Source organism: Antrostomus carolinensis, unplaced genomic scaffold (assembly GCF_000700745.2).
Source record: "Antrostomus carolinensis isolate BGI_N321 unplaced genomic scaffold, ASM70074v2 scaffold8226, whole genome shotgun sequence".
Classification (NCBI taxonomy): domain Eukaryota; kingdom Metazoa; phylum Chordata; class Aves; order Caprimulgiformes; family Caprimulgidae; genus Antrostomus; species Antrostomus carolinensis.
In genome coordinates this window covers 56851-77468 of record NW_010323911.1, presented here as the reverse complement: position 1 = coordinate 77468, position 20618 = coordinate 56851, and the positions used below count along the sequence as shown (strand labels likewise).

At 37.4% G+C, this 20618-nt stretch overlaps 1 protein-coding gene across 1 annotated transcript in view; it reads right to left on the bottom strand.

The window, feature by feature from the left end:
• The window catches only part of STARD9 (StAR related lipid transfer domain containing 9), a gene marked incomplete at its 5' end in the record, with an annotated part of 95454 nt that overhangs the window by 34256 nt on the left and 40580 nt on the right, over positions 1–20618 (bottom strand). The window contains 13 exons of the mRNA XM_010170742.1: positions 207–310; positions 1324–1406; positions 2290–2427; positions 3361–3412; positions 7435–7614; positions 8842–8916; positions 9717–9794; positions 11942–12039; positions 12439–12639; positions 12853–12950; positions 13932–13999; positions 14903–14975; positions 18230–18299. Coding sequence (XP_010169044.1) covers positions 207–310; positions 1324–1406; positions 2290–2427; positions 3361–3412; positions 7435–7614; positions 8842–8916; positions 9717–9794; positions 11942–12039; positions 12439–12639; positions 12853–12950; positions 13932–13999; positions 14903–14975; positions 18230–18299 — 1318 coding nt within the window. The remainder of the gene's footprint in view (positions 1–206; positions 311–1323; positions 1407–2289; positions 2428–3360; positions 3413–7434; positions 7615–8841; positions 8917–9716; positions 9795–11941; positions 12040–12438; positions 12640–12852; positions 12951–13931; positions 14000–14902; positions 14976–18229; positions 18300–20618) is intronic.

Sequence of the window (20618 nt, the reverse complement as noted above, 5' to 3'; positions counted from 1 at the left end):
ATAAATATTCTTTCAGGTTGGTTGCTTGGATATCATAATACTGTTTATTACTCAGTTGGCCAAAACATTTTCTTGAACACTGGCATTTGATCAGTTGAAAACATGATGGGACCTATTCTATATACAACTTAGTTTTGTCTGAACCAAGTTCTGGTTTTAAACATAATCTCACATGAGAAATTGTTTGTTGTTTGTTTTAAACTTACTTGTCAAGAGAAGAAAGGATATAGTGATGAGAATGGGTGTAACTTCCATCCAAATTGAGCCAGTCCAAAGCTTCACAACTCAAAATGGGTGGTCTTTCCTTAATCTACAAAACACACAACATGAGAACAGGAATTAAAAATATCACAGCAACCCAGGAACTTCCATGTTATCATTAATATTGCCTTTTCTAATTAATGTGTGCAATGCTGCACAACACCTCCCATGTGAGTTTATAATCTCACTCACACTTATGCTTAGTCTTTGATAGTTTGCAAAATTGCTAAGTATTTGTTACTGAGTACATTTCTTCTTGTAGCTCTGTTTTAATGTACTGCATGTTTCATTAATCAAGAAATTAAGAATGAAAACAAATGGAAGTTAAGCCTCTCAACTACAGAAGTGAATACAAAAGGACAGTTGAGCAGAAAGTATAAAACATTACTATGTGAAAATCCATTTTAAAAGGTAGATTCTTGCAAATATCAGTTGGTAATATGGTTATGTCCTAAACTGGAAAATTTACATTCTTTAAGTTAGGTTTTTTTAGTTATATAGGTCAGTCATTTTAAGAATTATCTAAGTTTTTTTGAGACTACCTGACCAAATAGTATCTTGCAGTAGTTAGTTCCTGAGATTAACATAGCAAGAAACATTTTAGCTATTTCTGACGTATGTAACAATTAAGTGCTTTCAGAGTCAACAATACTCATACACTTAATACCATAAATTTTCCATTTCTTCTAATATACCTCATTTGGGATGGCAAAATGACAGAGAAAGAAGATAATTATTAAATGTGGATAGATTCTTAACTGTTTTTTTCACTGTGGCATTCTGCCTTTCTGTTTCAATCCTACTGTAGTCATGACTAGAAATAGGAAACACTAAATTATTCAAAGGATCTGTATCATCTTTTGCTAAGCACATCTGAAAGATGCACTAGTGTCCTCCCACAAAAGGTATAGTGTCATTACAGACCATTAGATGGAGGAAATGAGGCAAGTGAATATGATGATGAGAAGAAATATTATCTATATCAGGCTTGCTATTAAGAGGGGAAATAATTAGGAAAATCAATGGAGAATAAAGAGAGAAAAATACAGCTTTAGAACTTACTGATCTTCTTTGTCTTAAGATAGCAGCTTCTGCTGGGTGATTGAATCTAAACTTATGAGACTTGCCAAGGACAACAAGAGCCCCTGTGAACAAAAATTAATTAGAAATCTACAGAGACACAACTCATCAAACAGTTGGTCCCTGGAATGTTAGCAGTTTCTTAAATCTAGTATACAGACTACAGCATATACAAACTACTACATAATAGTATGTTTAAAAAAAAAAATTCTGACCAACAGCTTTCTGACCGTCACAGAGCAGAGAACTATTTTTAAAATTTGCCAGTATGGAACAGTAGAGTTGTTATTCTGTAATGACAGCATCCAAGCAAACTAATCTTGGAGATCTCTGCAAACTCAACACTAAATTCCCTGTTCATATTAAAGACCAGCATGACTTCATATCAAAAACATAACCAACCTACTGCTGGAAACTTTTTTTACACTGTCTTTTTAAGAATCCAGATCACTGCAAGTTCTCAGAAGCTGGATTTTTTTTTTTTTAAACAATCTGAAAATATGGGAGCCTGATCCATTTCATCTGAGCTCATTCACTATAGCCTATGACTCAGTGGCTATCTAAACATATTGTGAAGAAGTTGAAGGTCATTTCAACCATAGTACATAAATGCCAAAAAACCCCACACCAGTGGTCAACTGGCTTAGAGCCAGTCTCCACTACTTTCCACAACAGTGCTTCTGACTTTTCAGAAGGCTACAGACTGCTGCTGACAAAAGGGGTCTTAATATTGTCACCTATGTCATCATTTTACTTTCTCTGGGATATTTAGTTTATTTGTCCCAGTCTGGAAGCTCTAGCCATGGATCAAATCTTGTGGTGCTAGGCAGCAGTAGGAGACTGAGAGATGTATTTCTTAGATTTGCATGAGTTCCATAAATCCTTGTCTCTAAACTCCAGAGGTAAGTTGGTTGTAATGCAGCATTCATAGAAAAAAACAAGCCTTACCTTGTGACAGACGACATGATCCAGTGACTTCACATCCATTCACAGTGCAGTGTGCGCCCTGAATGGGTCGCAGTGTCACAATCCCACAGTTGTTGTCTATCATACAATGATCCCTTTCAATCCACCGTCCCTGCAAAACTAAAATGTATAGATTTGTTTTATCTCACCTGTTGAGGGGTTGGGTTTGCACTATTTTCCTCAGAATGAAGTACTACAGACTGTGTCACACTATGACTACATGCTTCGTAGCTCAGAGAACAATGTAATGTGCAGAACAAGGAGATTAAATTGTCTTCTTTGACTGCTAGCCAAGCAACCAGTCACAGAAAAAACTTACTTGATTGAAAATAGAGAGATTGCTCTTTTACAGTATTTCTGGTTCTAGAAAAGCATATTCTACTTTCTTCTGATTTGGGAGCTGGTGTGCAAGTTCTTCTGTTGTGCTGAATTTTCTTATTGCTGTTATGGCATTTATTGCTTATATTTTACTAACTACTAGCAGAAAATAATAAAACTTAACAAAACTTAGTAGAACTAGCCAAAGTTGAGATTCCACAGAGTTTTCAATTTCAGTATAAAGTTTCAAGTCTCTATCATAATTTGTAGCTCTTGAAACTGACTGTTAAAATTAAGAGCAGAAATGAAATTAAATAGAAAATATTCTGGATCATTTGGATTTTTATCTAAAATACTCTGCCCAAGGAGAGTTGAAAAGCAGTTCAATGTCTTATGATCGTGCGTGCCACTAGCTTAGGATAGAATATACCAAGATTTGGATGTTGGACAAAGGTATTTTTGAACTCTAGTGTAGCATTTCACAAGTGGGAAGAAAATTCTGAAGGGATCTCAATTAGGTAAAGTCCATTGACTTTTTGACCTCTTAAACAAAAATGAAAAAAAAAGTGAAAGATTTTAGCCAACTTAAACAATTATTCTCTTCTACTTACCTTCTTCTATAAAGAAAGCTGACAAACAGTAACATTACCTAGCTATTACATATCCCAAACGTAAACCAAACGTAAACCTCTTGGTTTGATCTGAATAAAATAATTTGTAATACCATTCTCTTACCGATGTCTTGATCTTGGTCGGAATCACTTCTTCCAATTTTGGTTGTTCCTTCCTAAAACAAAATCAGAAGTAATTTAAATGTTGGTTACTGAAAGTGGGTTATAGATAATAATTTAAAAAGCTTTGGTACAGAATCTTAGCAAATACCTGAAATAAATGGCCTCTGAATGACTAAATTGTTTAGAGTAAACTCTATCTACTACTTTGTGATACTTCAGTCTGCCATCCCCTATTGCGATGCAATTACTTCTTATCCTGCAGCAATGTCAGCTTCTCCTATTACAACTGCAGTAGGTGAAGTAACCCTCAGTGGATGATTTTTGGACTGTGTTTGAGATAAATATTCTGAATATGAACACACGTTCTGATGTTTTGAACTTATATAGTGAGACCTGTTGTTTGCAGAAATTAGATAATTCTTTTTATAAATATCCATGCAGGAGGAAAGAAGCTGCAAAATTATTATGCAGTTAACTACGCTTTTCGGGTATAAAAGTAACAGAATCCCTATTTTGTAAGGGATCTTCATGATAGATTATGAGTTCTTCAAACTAACTACGAAAGGAGAATATATTCCAAAACTTAAATGACATTTATAAAAAGTCTTCTTGGTGATTATGGTATACAGGCAAATTCCCAAACTTGAAGATTCAGTAACTTCGAAGAAAATAACTGCCTAGGAACAAAAGTCTCCAAAACAAGCAGGCTCAAACCATACTAGGGGCCAGCGATGGAAGTGAGACAGTATTCTTACAGTATAGTGCAAATATCAATAAAACAGAGTCATTTAGTCAATACTATAAGAAAAAAACTACCAAAAAAGGTAAATAATTTACCACCTGTGTAGCATATTCCATTACCGGTTCTTTTTCCTTAGGAAAACAAAGCAAGACCATTTCCCAGCTCTGAAGAGACACTATACTTGATTATTGTAAACTGATTAGTGAATGCACTCTAAAACTGCTTCACTAGTAACTCTTTCAGTCATATTAAAATTAATTATGGTCATTAAACTACTTGATTTTGGTATCTGAATTAGAATCAATTGAATATGCTTTCTGGGCCAAGCATATTATAACCTAGATTTAAAGATGAAGCAAGAAGTAGTAATCAGAAGCCTGAAGACTGGGAAAAGGGAAGCCATTCATTACTGTAAGATGATGCAGTTATGGGTAATTATGGGTAAATCACAGGAGTTTTGTGCACTGAAGGGAAAGGGAATGATTATCATTCAGTTCCTCACAGAGCTCAGGTATGTGAACCAACTAACAGAGCCCTCTGCCACCAGCCCAGTTGAGACTCCCTTGCTGGAGAGACCAAAAGCTGGATTGTGCCCAGTGCCCCTGCTTTGGACTAATTATCAAATTACATGTCAGCTTAATGTTCAGTGGACTAACCACAAAACATCTACCTGGCTTGGCCACAACTTGGAGAAAACTTATGAACCATATGGTCTTTGACTTACCTCACACAACCAAGTGAGTTAACAACATGTATTTTATACAAAGAGAAGTAAACCAACTCCTAAAAGACCTTTTTATCAATTATCTTCTTGATTATTCAAAGAAATAGTTATTGTAATGCCAAAATAAACTTTTTTCCAATGCACTGCAATGTGTGAAACAGCATCAATATTTCAGTAATTTCCATTCATTTAAACAACATTAAAAAGTTACAGACCAGCTTAGCACTGACTTATTAAAAACAAACCAAAAAACCCGCTTTTTTCCAATGTTCTGAAATAACTCTCTGGTAATACAATTTCATTCAGAAAAGTATATTACAACAGTATTGGCTCATGAAATTCACGAGAGTATCCCAATTAGTGGAGTGATTCTGTATGAGTTTAAGTACAACTGAAAATTGCAGCTGAGAGCAAGGATACAAATATAATGCAAGCGAACTAATTCAACTTAAAGAAAAAAACAAACCAGAAACAGCAATAACCCAGGCCCATGTCGATTTCTTTTTTCAAATGCTATTGCTGAGTTAATAATTTAAATATTTATCCTCTTTCCTAATTTAATATTAAGTATTCAACCTGAAAAAGTGAAGGACAGATGATTCAGGTGAAACGATCAGACAGCTTCGCCTTAACATACTGAGGCACATCATCATATCTGTTGAAGTGCTTTTACATTGTTACCTTCTTCTGGCAGTGTTTCCTAAAGGGTAGAATTCCCAAGGTGTGTTATAGAACCATAAAAAGTGAGATTGCATTCCTCCTTCAGTTTTGGGAGGATTCCAGCTTTCAAAAAAGTTTGTGAAGTACATCATTTTCTAAAACAATATCAACAAATCCCATATTTTTAAGCTATTCAAAAAGGTCAATTAAATTATAGAGAAAACATATATTTCTGTTAATAAAAGGCAGAAAAAAAGAACAGAACCTAAGAAGGAAAGGTTCTTTAAGGGCATGCACAGCATTGATTAGTGCAATTAATGCTATGGAACATCACGAGACTAAAAGAGTAACACAATGTTTATTCTACATTGTCTGAAAACTGCTGCCATGACCTCTCTTGAAGGACAATGTAAAGTGCTGTTATATGTTGAAGCCCTAATATGTAAGAAATTGCTAATGTTTTACCTTCTTGCTGTTCAGATGAAGGTAATAGACATCAGAGTCTAAAAGATGCAAAGCACAAAGAAAATAAAAGGCAGCATCTAGGAGCAAAGAAAGAGGGGACAAAGATGTTAGTGTGACAGAGAGACACTAATGGCTTTAGAAGGTGATCCTTCAAACTAGGTTCCTCCATTAAAATGAATATCTTTAAATTACTTCAGGTGTTGCCAAAATTAGTATGTGAAAATATTTGCTGTTTCCAAAATGGCACATAATGGAAAAAAATTTTAGTAGTAGGAATTACTTTTAATAAATATTTAATGTTAATGTAGAATTGAGTAGTTCAAGTTGCACACTGATCAGCACTGGAAGTTATTACTTTGTCCCTAATTATTACCTGGTACTATTCTTTGTGCTGGCTTGAGAAAAATTAGTAAGGTTTCTCTTTCAATATGATAAAGAACAGCATGATTTCTGTTTCAAATATTTGTTGTGGCTTTTTAACAGGAAAAAAAAAAATCCTGTGTCCCTAAACTGTGTCAAGTAGCACAAAACCTAGATTTGGATTAAGATATTTATTAGTAGACAGATTTCAACCATATTTAACACATTTTTTGATAATGTGTGCACCTCTGTAGAGGTGCCCATCCATCATTCCTTTTATGTTAAACAGCACCAGTATTCAGTAATTTCCATTAATGTAAACAACATTACAAAGTTAAAGACCAGCTTAGCTCACTGACTTATTAAAAAAAAAAAAAAAATTCCCTAAAACTATTTGACCTAGCCATGCACATCATAAACTGCAATGTAGAGTAATATACATACAATGTTATGAAAGTTTCTTGGTGAAAACATTGCCTTAAATGAGCAGCTACGCAGCAAAACAATACCTATGAGGTCAGGATTTCTAATGATCCTGGAAAACAGCCACTCAAGTGGGATCACAAGTAATTAGTATTCAAGCTACACACCTGGAATCTACTTGGCAGGCCTGGTAGGGTTGAAAAAGCAATGTATAGATGTCATTGCTGATGTGAGTTTGTGCTTGTTAAAGCTTGCTTTTATCTTGGATCTACACACATACCAGTATTCCAGTCTCAAGTATACAAGTACCTAATAAAATCTAGACCAGTATGTCTGGTATACTTTAAGCAGCAGCCTTTATGTTTACACACACATGCATGCGCACACACCTGTCCTCATGCTTTGTGGACAAACTACTAATGCCTAAATTGAGTATTTTGCTTTGCTTATGCTACACTATCAAATAGTTTGCACAGGCATTCATAAGAAGTCAACTTATTATTCCTCATATGAATTCTTCTCCTCCTCCATTTTCATGTACCCTTTTCTGCTCCTTTTCCCCTGTTATCTGTGTCTTGTGGGCTGTGGCCTTTACTTTTTGATAGCTGTTGTTGTAATGCCATCTTAGCCACTCTCGATTTCTTAAGAAAACAAGTGTTTTCAAATTCAAGGGAAAAATAAGACAAGTGACAATATCTCACCCTGAGATGATACAGCACCACTCCTGTGCTGAGGATATCATCATCCATGGCCATTAAATGAGGTAAACTAGAATCTATTGTTACTCCAGCTTTTTCTTTGTTGATGTCCACACGGTATTCTTCCATGATGGCTTTCCTGTCTCTCCACTTACTTGTCCAGTCTTTGGTCAATTGCTCAATCTTAAAGAATAGGAGAGGAAGTTGTTACACTTAAGCAGGTTAATTCTTCTCATACATAAATTTCTTCAGAAAGAACAGCATTTTCTTCCAGTTACTGGATGCAAAATTCTTTCACTAGTTGCAATGCAGGTGTACTTCTTACTGTAGTACAGAATCACAGAATTGCCTCAATTGGAAAAGGCCTTTAAGATCATCAAGTCCAATCATTAACCTCACACTGACAAGTCCCTAACTAAACCATTTCCTTAAGCACTATGTCTACACAGTCTTACATATCTCCAGGGATGGTGACTCCACCACCGCCTGCCCTGGGCAACCGGTTCCAATGCCCGAGAACCCTTTCAGGAAAGAAATTCTTCCACAGATCCAATCTAAACTGCCCTTAGCGCAACCTGAGGCCATTTCCTCTTGTCCTATCACTTTTTACTTGGTTGAATAGACTGGCCCCCACCTTTCTACACCCTTCTTTCAGGTAGTTGTAGAGAGCAACAAGGGGTCCCCTGAGCCTCCTTTTCTCCAGGCTAAACAATCCCAGCTCTCTCAGGTGCTCCTCAGAAGACTTTTTCTCTAGACCCTTCACCAGCTTTGTTGCCCTTCTCTGGACGTGCTCCAGCACCTCCATGTCCTTCTCTTAATGAGGGGCCCAGAACTGAACACAGTACTCGAGTGTGACCTCAACAGTGCCAAGCACAGGGGTAGGATAACTGTACTACCACTAGATTAAACCACTAAAGCAGGCTGAATCTACTGAAGACTCATTCCCAAAATGTCAGAAAGATATATTATCATGTTAAGTAGTTATTTTGCCTGTCTTTACTTAAAACTTAAAATTGAGATCTCCAAAACCTTTCCAAGTCACCATTTCCTTAGTAATTTGGTGACTGCACAATAATTTCCTTTGAATAATTTGGAAGAGTTTAATCTTAGAAAACAGAGGTTCTGGATAATGAATTACTGTGATATATTGAGACAGCTTTCAAACAAGGAGTAGACTGTGCAGACTTAGTGATATGCAATGGACAGTAACCCATTAAGGACATGAGACTTTCATTAGAAATTGGTAGACAGCACCTAACATGCATTAAAGAATGGCAGTTTCCTGCATATTCAGAGTAAACAGGAAAGGATTAGGACAAAAACATTTTCACTGTGGTTTTAGAACTATGGCAATGCTATCCCCCCAGCCCAGTGACACAGGAAAGAGTTACAGCATCAGATCATACACACCTTCATTTCATTCTGAAGAACCAGCTCGGTCAGATTTCCATCCCTGTCATCACTCCAAGAAGGACTGGAATTCCTCTGTACAAAAAACAGCCACCAAGATTTATATGTTAGTTTCCTTATTCATAGCTGGCAGGCATGTTCTTTCACTCTCCAGGATTTCAAGGAGATGAACACAGGAGAAGGAAATACAAAATACACAGACATTTGATGCTGCCTTCTAGCATCTAGCCTACACCTCTCAAGCTATTGCACGCAAGTTTTTGTGAAGAACATTAGTAGAGAGATATTTCTGTGTAAATAAATCCTGGACTGTAGTTCCAGTCTCTCCCAGCAAAACATGCTCTCCAAGGCATGGAAAACCAAGACGCTATTATTATTCCAAAGGAGGAAAACACAAAGAGTGTCAGCTGTACTGTAAGAGTCCACAGATGTTCACAACTTCTTTTGGGGGACAGAGTGTGCAGGTAGGATGAAACCTCCAAAATACTGTTGAGGTCTACTAGTTCACTTTTTTGGGGAAAGAGGATTGTAGCAAGTCTGGCTGGCAAATTACATCAATGATTACTAGTTTGTACTGTCTTGGTGCTTCCATATCCCTACAAATAGAATATTTCTAGTTCATGGTATTTCTGGACAACAAAATCATTTAACTCCATGAAACACAGGCAAGGAAATCCTTTATAATCATTACACAACTGCCTATACTTCAGGATTATTAATATAATGTCAGAAAAAGGAGAAATTAGAGAAATGCAGTTAGCCTTATAATTATCATGAAATCGCTCAGAGAAGTTTAATTTCCCTCCAGTTACAATAAACATGGAAAGACAGACAAGACAAAAGTAAGCTATTGTAGCTACTTAAAGCACACATACCAGTTCAAAGCTCATCAGCATAGTTTTCAACCTATCAATTTCTTCTCGCAGTTCTCTGATCAGTTTTACATTTGCATCCTGAAACATTGAGACACATATGTTGGAAAAATAATTCTTTAAAAAGTTATAGCTAAAGAAATCAATGCAGAGCTGTTCCAAGAGCCAGGAGAAGAACAGGCACACTCACGCTGGGCAAGTGGCCTTGCTCCACTCTGCCAGGCCCCTGGGATGTACTGCCTAGTGTTTCATCTCTTTTTCTGGACACAGACCTACCACCATATTTGTTCCCATCATGACAATAGCTGGATACATCACTACTTTTCCTTCAATATAGTCCCATCAGGTCAGAAAAATACTGTTATTTCTGTCATGCAGAGGAGAAAATCAGGCTAGAGCAGACTAAGTCAGAATGTCACCAACCATGGTATTGAAAGCACTTGGAGCACTTGGAGCTGATACACAAAGCATTTCCTGCCTGCTTCTGTAGAGGCACTTATCTCACTTGCAGAGTAAACACCTTTGCACAGGCAGTTTCTGGAAACTAGTTTTTTGCAGGCAGTTTAGAGAAACCCTCGAGTCAAAAGTCAACTTTCTCTAGGCTGCCAGTGACACTTTGGGTCAGGTCAATTTGCAGCGAGTGGAAGAAGGCAGCTAGATGGAAGGGAGGGAGTTAAGGGTCTAGCATAAGCTGTGTAAGAAAGTGATGGGCACACAAGTTTGGAGGCTGAGTGGCTGTATGTAACAAGAGGCTAACCCAGAAGGACTGTGTTTACTTGCCTGTGGCCTGTCACAGGGTTGAGAACTGCTGCTATCAAAACCAACCACAGTATTGTTGCCACACAAGTGATGTCTAAAAATTAGTTATAGGGGTAATACAGATGCAAATTAAATTTGGGAAACCTTGGATTAGAAGGGTTCCTTTCTACCCAAGATTTAACAGAGCATCGTTAGGAAAGCCAATAAATGAAGTACATCTCTAAGATGCTATCCTTTTATCTATGGACAAAATCTTGATACATCCATGCCAAATAACAAAAGAACACACTAAAGCTGTAAAGACAACTGCTCAAAGATTAGGAAATGCTGGAATCGAGACTTTTTCTGAAACCTTAATTCAGTCCCCTTAAACGTATACACTGTGATTCAGTCCTCTGAGTTACACGATCACTGTAGGATGGCAGGTGCAGAATGCCAGGTAAAGAACACTCAGTTAAAGAGCAGCAATTCAAGAGTTTTCAATATATATAGCATGTGTGATTGTAGATCTTGATTATTATATGCTACTTGAATTTTGCTGTGAAGACAGACAGCATTATTAATTTCCCCATGGATTTCTTTATCTTGGTTCCCATCACTATAATGTATCAACCCTCCACAGCTGCTAATCAATCTGTTTATCAGCATGTCTTTGGCAGAGGTTATGTTTTCCCCATTTGATAAATTTGGACAGGGGTTAAGGGTGGAAAATGAGGAACAAGCATACATTGAAAGTTTTCTTTGAGCATCTGGACTAGCATTGAACAAAAATGCTGTATCAGAGGTAGCAACAGAATCCAGTTGTGCAAGGCAGCATCAGACTCTTCCCTTAATACCCTGCCACCTTTTAACTTGTGCAGCCTGTGAAGGACCACTGCACAATTGAATAGATGAGTCTGCCATACAGTCAGAGTTCATACCCGAAACAGGCCTATTTTGTGCAATGAATGAAGCTGGGATTCTGTGGCAAAAATATTTAAAGGCTTCATCATTTTGTGTACTGAAAAAACAAATTGGACTACATAGGCTACCTTAGGCCTGGCATATTAACTTCTTAATTCTTGACTTTGCAATCTTAACAGAGTTTATTTAACATGCCAAAAGGAAGAGTTGCAAGATTTATGCACTTAGGTCGAATAGTAATGAATAATCCTAACAGATCTGTAACTGCCAATATTTAGGATAAAGGCACAGAGTAAACATACATGTCATAACAATTCAAAGAGGAGGACTGAAACTCAATGGACAGAAATGAAGACTGTAAAATAGGTGTGAAATTCTAAATGATTTAAGCTGCAGGGGATCAAGGAAATTATTTCTGTAATATCCAGGCTACTACTTAGCTCTCATTAACATGGGAACAGGAGGCATGAATTTTATTCACAGAGTGGATATACTGAAAAAAAACCCCTTAAATAATACATACAACAAAACAGAACAAGAATGAAAAGCAGAATTCAAGGCCTCACCTCATTCACTCTAGGCTTGTTAATAATATTTTTGGCATTTGAAGCATATCTCAAGGTACTCATTGTCTCATTGTAACTGGAGCTGGCAGGAGAGATAGCTACAGGCAGAAAACAAATAGAAAAGAAACACTATTTAAAAAAGTAATCAGTTTAGCCCTTCACTTTTCAAAAAGGTAGATTTGTTTAGTCTTGCTTCTTTAAAAAACAAAACAAAAATATCCTTAGGGATATTTCATCACAGATAACATCTCAACATTGTATATATAACTGAATAAATCACTTTGAATTAAAGCTATGACCTTGGAAAGACTCTTAAGCTTAAATTCATGCACAATCAGCATGCCTTTTCATTTCCTTGAATATACTATAAAGTATTTATTAAAATCTTTACAAGGACAGATCATAAGTGATATAGCTGTCTTCTCACTGCAGTAGAGATGTATTTTAAGGGGGAAATGTAGTGCAAAATGGTAACAACTAATAGAAACCAAACTCACTAGCAATCATAATGGTCTTGGAGTTGCCCCCTAGACTGTCCTTCAGAAGCCAGGTGAGGATGGAGTCACGGTATGGGATGTAAGCTGGTCGCCTGGTCCCACTGACACTGCCTGTGGAAGGACTGTCCACATGACTGCTCTCCCCTTCGCTTGTTATGGTGTTTATGCTCTGGCAGCTGCTGAACATCTGTGAATTTTGTGCTGAAGGAGAATAACCACAGAACTCAGGAAAGGGGTTATGTTTTTCTGTCATTGTTATTTAATTTTCTTAGATGTCATTAAAGTTTATGAAGATACCACACAGCTGTTCTGTTCACTTTTTGTTGTAAATATAAATAAACATTAAGACACAGCACATGGTGAGTGAGTCCTATGCTTTTATCACCCTTCAATATGAAGAACTACTGTGCTTACCTAAAGTGGAGATGACAATTCCAAGGGTAACTAATGACTTGTTAATATTGGCACCTTCGGTAATTCGGTCTTTACAGTAACTGGGATCAGCTCTTTCACTGTAGCACATAAGCATGGAAAAGACAATGCAAGCCAATCAAAAATGTTTAATTACTAACATACAATAAATATGAGAACATTATGTATTTTCCTGACATACGAGAGAACAGAAATTGCAAGCTTTGTAATTAAAAACACATATGCTTTGAACACTTTACATTGCTCACTGGTTCAGAAAGTCAAAACAACCATAAGCAAAGGTCATTGGAGCAAGCTGCTGTTAAAGACCCATCAAAACATAAATTCAAGCCTGAACTGGGCAACCCAACCATAGTGGTCCTGAATTAAAAAAAAAACAAAAAACAACCAAAACAACATTTCACAACTCTCAAGGGTAGACTGGCTTGGTGCAAAGTCTGCATATCCCCTCAACACTACTTCCTCTGCTCAGACATGCATAGCAATTTATGTTCTTGAGAAAGAAAAAAATGCCCTGTTCTCCAACTGTTCTATAACTCTTCAGCACAACTTCCATCTTTCCATTCTCTGTCACATCCAGCACAACAATGTGTTTCTCACTGAAATGCATAGCTAAGATCAGAGATTTAGGAACTCAGGCAACATGAACAACATAAGAAGTGAGATATGACTATTTTCTCCCACCCTTGCTAGACATCTGTGAGGAATATATTCCTTTCTTTCCTCCCTCTGTTCAAGTTCAGATTCGGTAATTCCATCAATAACTACTGGAAAAGTCACTAATAAGAAAATAGAGTTGAATGGAATTATCTTAAATTTATGTAACAGCACAGTATTGGATGTGAGGACCCAGGAATTCCCTTCTCCAGTGAAATCCAATACCCAATGCAGAAGAACAGATGACAGAAACATTATTAGCTCAATGTTCCTTGTTACTGTATACAAAAGTCGGGGTTATTGTTAGTTTAATGAAGTTTAAAAATATTAAATTTCATCTTGTAAGGCGATACTGCCAGCATCTTCAGAGAAAATTACCTTTTTGCCCCTCAGTATATTATTACCTGCCTGCAAGGTCCACTAAGTTGATCTTGCTCGCAATTTCAGAGGGGAGATTGTTCTCCAATATAGCCTGAAGAGAAAAATACAAATAAGGAAGATTATTCCTCTTAATTAATTAATAAAAATAAAATAGATGTGCTCTTTTGTTTGAAACTGAGTTGCACATATAACTGTCTCACTGTCTTTCTTTGTGACCTTTACCCACTGACAATGTTCAAACCATTAACTCAACAGCTTTCTCACCCAACAGAGAAACTAGTCTCTTATGCCGATTTCCCCTTGAAAAAAACCTTTACTGGCTAGTGACTGTGAAAGGCTTTCTTGTAGATCTTGCAGAGTTATTTTCCACTAATGTATTCCAAAGATCTTTTGTGAAACTACTGAAAAAAATCCCAAAATGTTCTGTGATTGCAGGATGTTAGAAGTGTGAGATAGAAAAGGTCTATTGGATCACTAAACAACTTCCCTGCCAGGGAAGGATATAATTCCTGCAGAGAAAGGCTGCATTGTCTCTGCGAGAGTACTGGATGCCAAATTCTAAAGAGATGAGCACATCTGAAAAGCTGGACAGATATAAAATTTTGGTGTTAAACTAATGCTATACTTCAATTTAGGATCCTAAACAAGTGTGACAAAACATAACTTCAAATATATCGACCCATAATTTTCACAGCATCCTAGGAGTATTGCATTTCAAAGGGCTGATTAAAACTTTAAACATTTCTTTTCACAGTGAGTCTTTGGCATCAGTTCTGACTATAAGCTTGCATAAAGGAACAAGAATTCTTGAGTAAACAACACATCAGGTGGTGTAGGAAGTGTAACACATCTGCAGTGTGATCCAAATGAAGTAAGTAGCAGCTTCCACTGAGATTATTACAAACAGCACAAAACAGTGACAAGAAAACAATGCACAACACATTGAACAATGCTTTTTGAGAGTTTAAAGAAAGTTGGATTATTTTTAGCTAACCTGAGTGTAGTGGATGGTGAAGATAGCATGGGATCTGCTGCTGGCATTGTGAATATGCGTAGCTGCTGTGATTCTAGAAAGAAGAACAAACAATTCAATTACAAAAGCTTATTTCCCTGTATTCCGGGAAAGCAAAAATAACAAATACAGCAGATAAATGAAGATGTGAAAATTGAAAAATGTGGTAGGCTGTACTCTTGGATCTGATCACAGTATTTGGCAGAGGACCTGGAAGAGTGGAAACTGAGAGTCAGTTCGAGGTGTTTTAGTCCACCAGCAGCACTGTGAAGAAATATCCTAAAGTAGCTTACTGCATAAGTGTAAGGTGTTGCATAAGGGTAGAACACAGCAGAGAAGTACAGCCAGCAACAGCACCGTCCAGCTCACCCCCAACATCACTGAATGTACTGGCCCAGTACATTTTCTCCATATTGTCCCCATTTCTACTTCTTGGCACCTCAAAGGGTCCAAAAAGCTTCACACGCCACTGCTGGGGCTCCCTTCTGTCACAGAGTTGATACAGTAGCTTTACACTGTTAGAGGAGTCCGACAAGATTAGCAAGTCTACTCATATGAGTACCAAATGAATGCTGTAATTCACTCGTGTAGCACTTGCTTGGCTTTACCACATCGACAGACCAGTCATCTAGCTAGCAGGTAACAGACACAGGAGGAGGAGCAGTAGCACTCTCCCGTTGTCTCTGTAACACAAACTTTTGGAAATTTTACTTCCTTTGTTGTTGTTTTGCTTAGACAAACCCAAAGAAAGCAGGAGTTTGCCTAGAGCAGAAGCCAGGTCACTGGTCTTTTTCTTTGTCATTCTTGTAGCTTGCCTTGTATATCAGTTAGATACACAGCTTTTAGCATCAGTTTTGACAAGCTTACCCTCAACAACACAGGTAATTTTAGTAGTGCAGACAAGGACTGTGGCATCACATTCTTGTTACGAGGCCATCTGTCAGAGTAGCACAGAGACCAGTTGCACTGGAGAGCAGAGAGCTGCAGCTGTGCGCACACTGCTGAGCGCCTGCTGCAGGAGGGCAAAGCCAGGACTCTCCTCCCTATTGCCCTCTGCTTCCTACACCTCCACAGCATGTGAGCAGGCACTGCCAAAAGCTACAGGCAGTCCAGGGAATCATGGTTGTAAGTGAGCCTAAGCTGAAGAAGCAGGAGAATGCAAACTAGTCTCCAGATACTGGAGGAGGAAGACAAACAATTAAGTAATGGGTAGAAGAGAGAAAACAGCTCTACGGTGGCCAGAGAATATAAGGGAACAGCACTGAAGTTTCTAAAGCAAAAGAGAAACAGAAAATGCCCCAGTATTTGGAGACAGAAGTATTAGTACTCACTTCACAGAATCACAGAATGGTGGGGGTTGGAAGGGACCTCAGGAGATCATCCAGTCCAACCTCCCTGCCAAGGCAGGTTCACCTGCAGCAGGTTGCACAGGGCTGCATCCAGGCGGGTTTGGAGCATCTCCAGAGAAGGAGACTCCACAGCCAACCACTTCTCACCTCTGACAATACACAGGGTAACTGGAGGGCCAGTTCACATCTCAACTACTCACAATCCATGTGAGCATTTTTATGGGAGAATGTATTGTGTTAGTTTTTCATACATTCTATTTCATCACGGCATGTGGGGTACATTTTATTATTTTTAACTGTTCTAATAATATTATCTAGATTCATTGGTTGTTTTGCTTTACACATCATTGGGGCTATGGTTCTGGAAATTTAGAAATTTTTATTTCCTGCATTTTAAAAAATGTATTCTTAAGCATTTGAGACCGAGTCTTACAAAGTGTCAAGAGAAGAAAAATAATAGCACTGAGAGTTACAACAAAAAAAAAAGATTGCATGTTGTAAAACATATTTGTTTATTTTTTAATGGACAGGTGCAGCCAGAGCAGGGCTGGAGATGGCCTGATAAAACCAACTGGTAGAAAAAGTGTCTTCAAAAAATGCTTGTTAGTACAGGAGTTGCCCTCTCCCCTCTGAAAGGCACCACCCACATTCAAGGGTAGCTTCGGACCTGGAGCCATCATGCCCCATCTGCTTCTCTCCTGCCTCCAGCCATACAGGGCAATGGCAACCTTTTCCCCACCTTCTTCATAGCTAAGATCTTGCTGATGGCAACACTTTCCAGACTGTAGATATTTTAAATTAGTTTGTTTGCATTTATAATGTGCTAATAAATACTCTACAGAATATTTCATAAAAATAAAGACTATAGGTAAATAGGAGTTTCCTGTAAATTCCAAATAAGTTTTTGAGAAGTTACTCAGAAAAAGAAGAATTTGCTTGGTTTCATGCAAGTGACAAAGTCTGAAACTTCAGCATCACAAAAACTTACACACAAAAATACTGAACCTCTGATTTTGTTTTCTGTACATCTTCTACTTCCTTAGCAATGAGATGACTGTAGGATTACACTAATAGACAAACTGTAATTTTGTTGTTCTGAAAAAGTCTCTACTTACCATAGAATTGCATCTATTGATTGCTACAAGCAGAAGCAGCAAACCTATCCCTGCTGTATATTCTATGTTTTTGTGAAAATGCAGATTAGTTTTCAATTACTTCCCAGCATCACTGATATTCTAAAATCTCAACCTCTCTTATGATAAGACTTAGTATCAGTTTTGGAAATGTGATTTGTATTTGGAGGATCCTTTCAAGTATGACCTTTTTCCATCACTGTAATGACAGTTGTATTGGTATTCAAGGCTCCCCATTGAAAACACAAAGAAGTGTCTTGAGTAATGACAGCCCAAATCATTGGCTTCACTGGTGTGCCAATTCCCACAGTTCTCTCCTAGCAAATGTGCGTGATTTGGACTAAGAACTTAATAAGATAATGATAAAATTTAAAACAAATAATTATAAAATAAATACTATTATAAATAAAATTTAAAAATACTATCTTTTCAGTATTTTTAACTCCTTAAGTTACACTAACAAGTGAGTTAAAAGCTAGACAGTCTAAAATGTCATGAGCACGTGGAGGAGAAAAACAGAAGTTTGTTTACAGCAAAATGGTTTCCTGGCATGCATTTTTTATCCCAGACAGATGGTTGAATTTTGTAGATAGGTCAGCATGGGATCAGTTTTGAAGAAGCAAGTTCATGAGAACTTGTAGCTCTTATTGTGGATGATATGAGGATACGTAACATCTTACATGTATGTCATGTGCAGGATCAGCAAATCTGACATCCTGTCGCGACAAAGCGTTGGCAACATTGTCAGTAAAATAAACATCATTGGAATCAACATTTGGTGAAAGAAGAGTTAAATAAAGATGGAGCTGGTTTGGTTTGTAAAATACCTTTTAGCTATTCCTTCTTCTAGAAGTTCTACAACTTGCTTGTAGTCTGTAACTAAATGTTGAGTCAATCCTGCCAAAGATTTAAAGAGTTAATTGTTACAGTTTCAGTCAGTTTACCCAACAATTTCCCCAACACCAGAGCATAGGAATGTTCTGCTGGGATACCAGTACATTCTACAAGTAGTCTCTCAACTAGAGTAACTATTTTACTTAAAAAAAAAAAATAAAAAAAATTGTAGTTCATCCTTCAGATGCAGTGACATCAGTATAAAAAATGCCTTGTAACTTCAAAGTACAGACCTTTTCCCGATTTGCCTACAGAGCAATGGTATTTTTAAAACAGTGTAACTGAAACTCCGTAAGAAACTTCCAGCTGTCTCACTGCCACTAATTGGGATAGATCCTGCAAAGAAGCTTTTGGCCATTGCCTTTGGATAATGGCTCTGTTCACTCAACTAACAGAATTAGGAACCAACCCCTGTGATTATTTACCATTTACTAGTTAACTAGTTAAGGCTTCAGCCTGCAACTCTTAGGAGTCTTCGCTCTCTTTTCTCCCTAGAGGGTAACCAAATAATCATATGAAACATCTGGCCTTTTCATATTTTCTGCTCACAGCTGTTTTTTGTGTTTGTTTGTGGTTTTTTTTTTTTTAAATTGATTTTATTTTTAAGGGGGTGAAAACCCTGCTGAGAACAAAAGAAGGAAATAGTGCATTGCAGAGCCCGCTGTGTCGGAGGGTGGTGGCCCCGGTGGAGGGCACTGTGCTGCTGTGCTGCAGTGCCACTGCCAGCCCCCTGCAAAATGCAAACTCCAGCAGACACAGAAAATTAACCTCAACAGGCTTGGATTTCACATAAATCCAGTTTTATATGCCTCGTCTGATGTTTAATTATCATTTGTGACTCCTAAAAAGACAACTGACTTGTGAAGCAAGTCTTGTCACACAGTATCCAGCAAAACTACCTGAGTTATGAAGCAAATCTTTGTCTACAATATCTAGTAAAACACTCCTTTTTGGAATGTTTTCTCTCAGAGCTGGAATCCAGGGCTACTTACTCCCCCCGCACTGATTTAGGTTTGGTTTGTTTTCTTGCAGGCCACAAAAGTGTGGGTGAAGAGAGAGTACTGAAAAATGTGGTTTATTTGGATCAAATAATTTATCTACTGCTAGGATGTTAAGTCAAGATGAATATAAAATTCATCAAGACTGAAATAATTACTTCTGACATTTTTAGAAAGAGTCTATCCTTACATGATAACAGCTTGCTTAACTTTAAATGAAAGTAAAATCTGAGCCAAAGATGGGAATTTATTTTAGTCCTTTAACAACTAATACACATGAAGAAAAAAAAAGAAAATATTTTTGGAACACTCACAGTTTAAAAAAACCCTGTAGTGTACATGCATGCACACTCACATGCACACGAAGTATAGGATGATTTTCAAACAAAAGCATTTCTTCAGCTCTCTAGTGACCCTTTACAATACATTAATTCCAGAAGTCATCACATTTTCCATTTGAGAAAGAGGCCCATTATTTTTCCAACAGCACTGGGATCTTCAAAGCTCAGGATATGGAAACTATCATATATTGTTTTCCCAGACACTTTTTCAGAGTCTTATTTAACTGAATAAAAGGTCAGTTATAAAATGGAAGCAGGGAAGACATTCTTACACACCTACATTTCCATAAGTACTGGAATAGTGAATCCAGCACCAAGTTCAAAACATTTAGTTTTTCAATAAGGTAAATGACATATTGTAAATGTTGTTTGAAAACTATGATAAAAGAAATTACAAAGTGTTCTGTTGGCTGCTAGAAAAAGAAGAATCATTTTCAAGCCCCATAGAAAGATGAAAAACACTTGCTCGTCTAGAAATTTGTCTTGGAGTAAGAAAGGATCTCCCCCAGAAATCTGTCTCAGAGTAACAAAATAGATTGCATCATTTCCTGATTTAAGAGAGGCTGATTCCTTAACAGTGCAACCATCTGTGAGGGAGAAGTTTGAAACGATTCCAGCTCAAAGCACTGAAACACTTTCAGCATTTTAAAGGCTACAATCTCACAGCCTTTACGTGGAAAAATGATGGGCTGGAAACTATTCAAAATACTTACTGTTCAGAGCTGGGACTTCCTGACTGAACTTGCAAATGGAAACTGCATTGCCCAGAGCACCTAAGCATCCTTAAAGGGGTTAACTTTGCTGAATTTCCTCTCTCTGTGTTCTTCATCCAGTGCTAACTGTACTCTGGATATCACTGACAACTACTGCACAACTGATAAACTAACAGTACACCGGGGAGCTGCTGATCAAAGTCAGCAAACCTCTTAAGGTTTTGATTGTTGACTGCAGCAATATATTACTGCAGTCGAGAAGGGGATTTT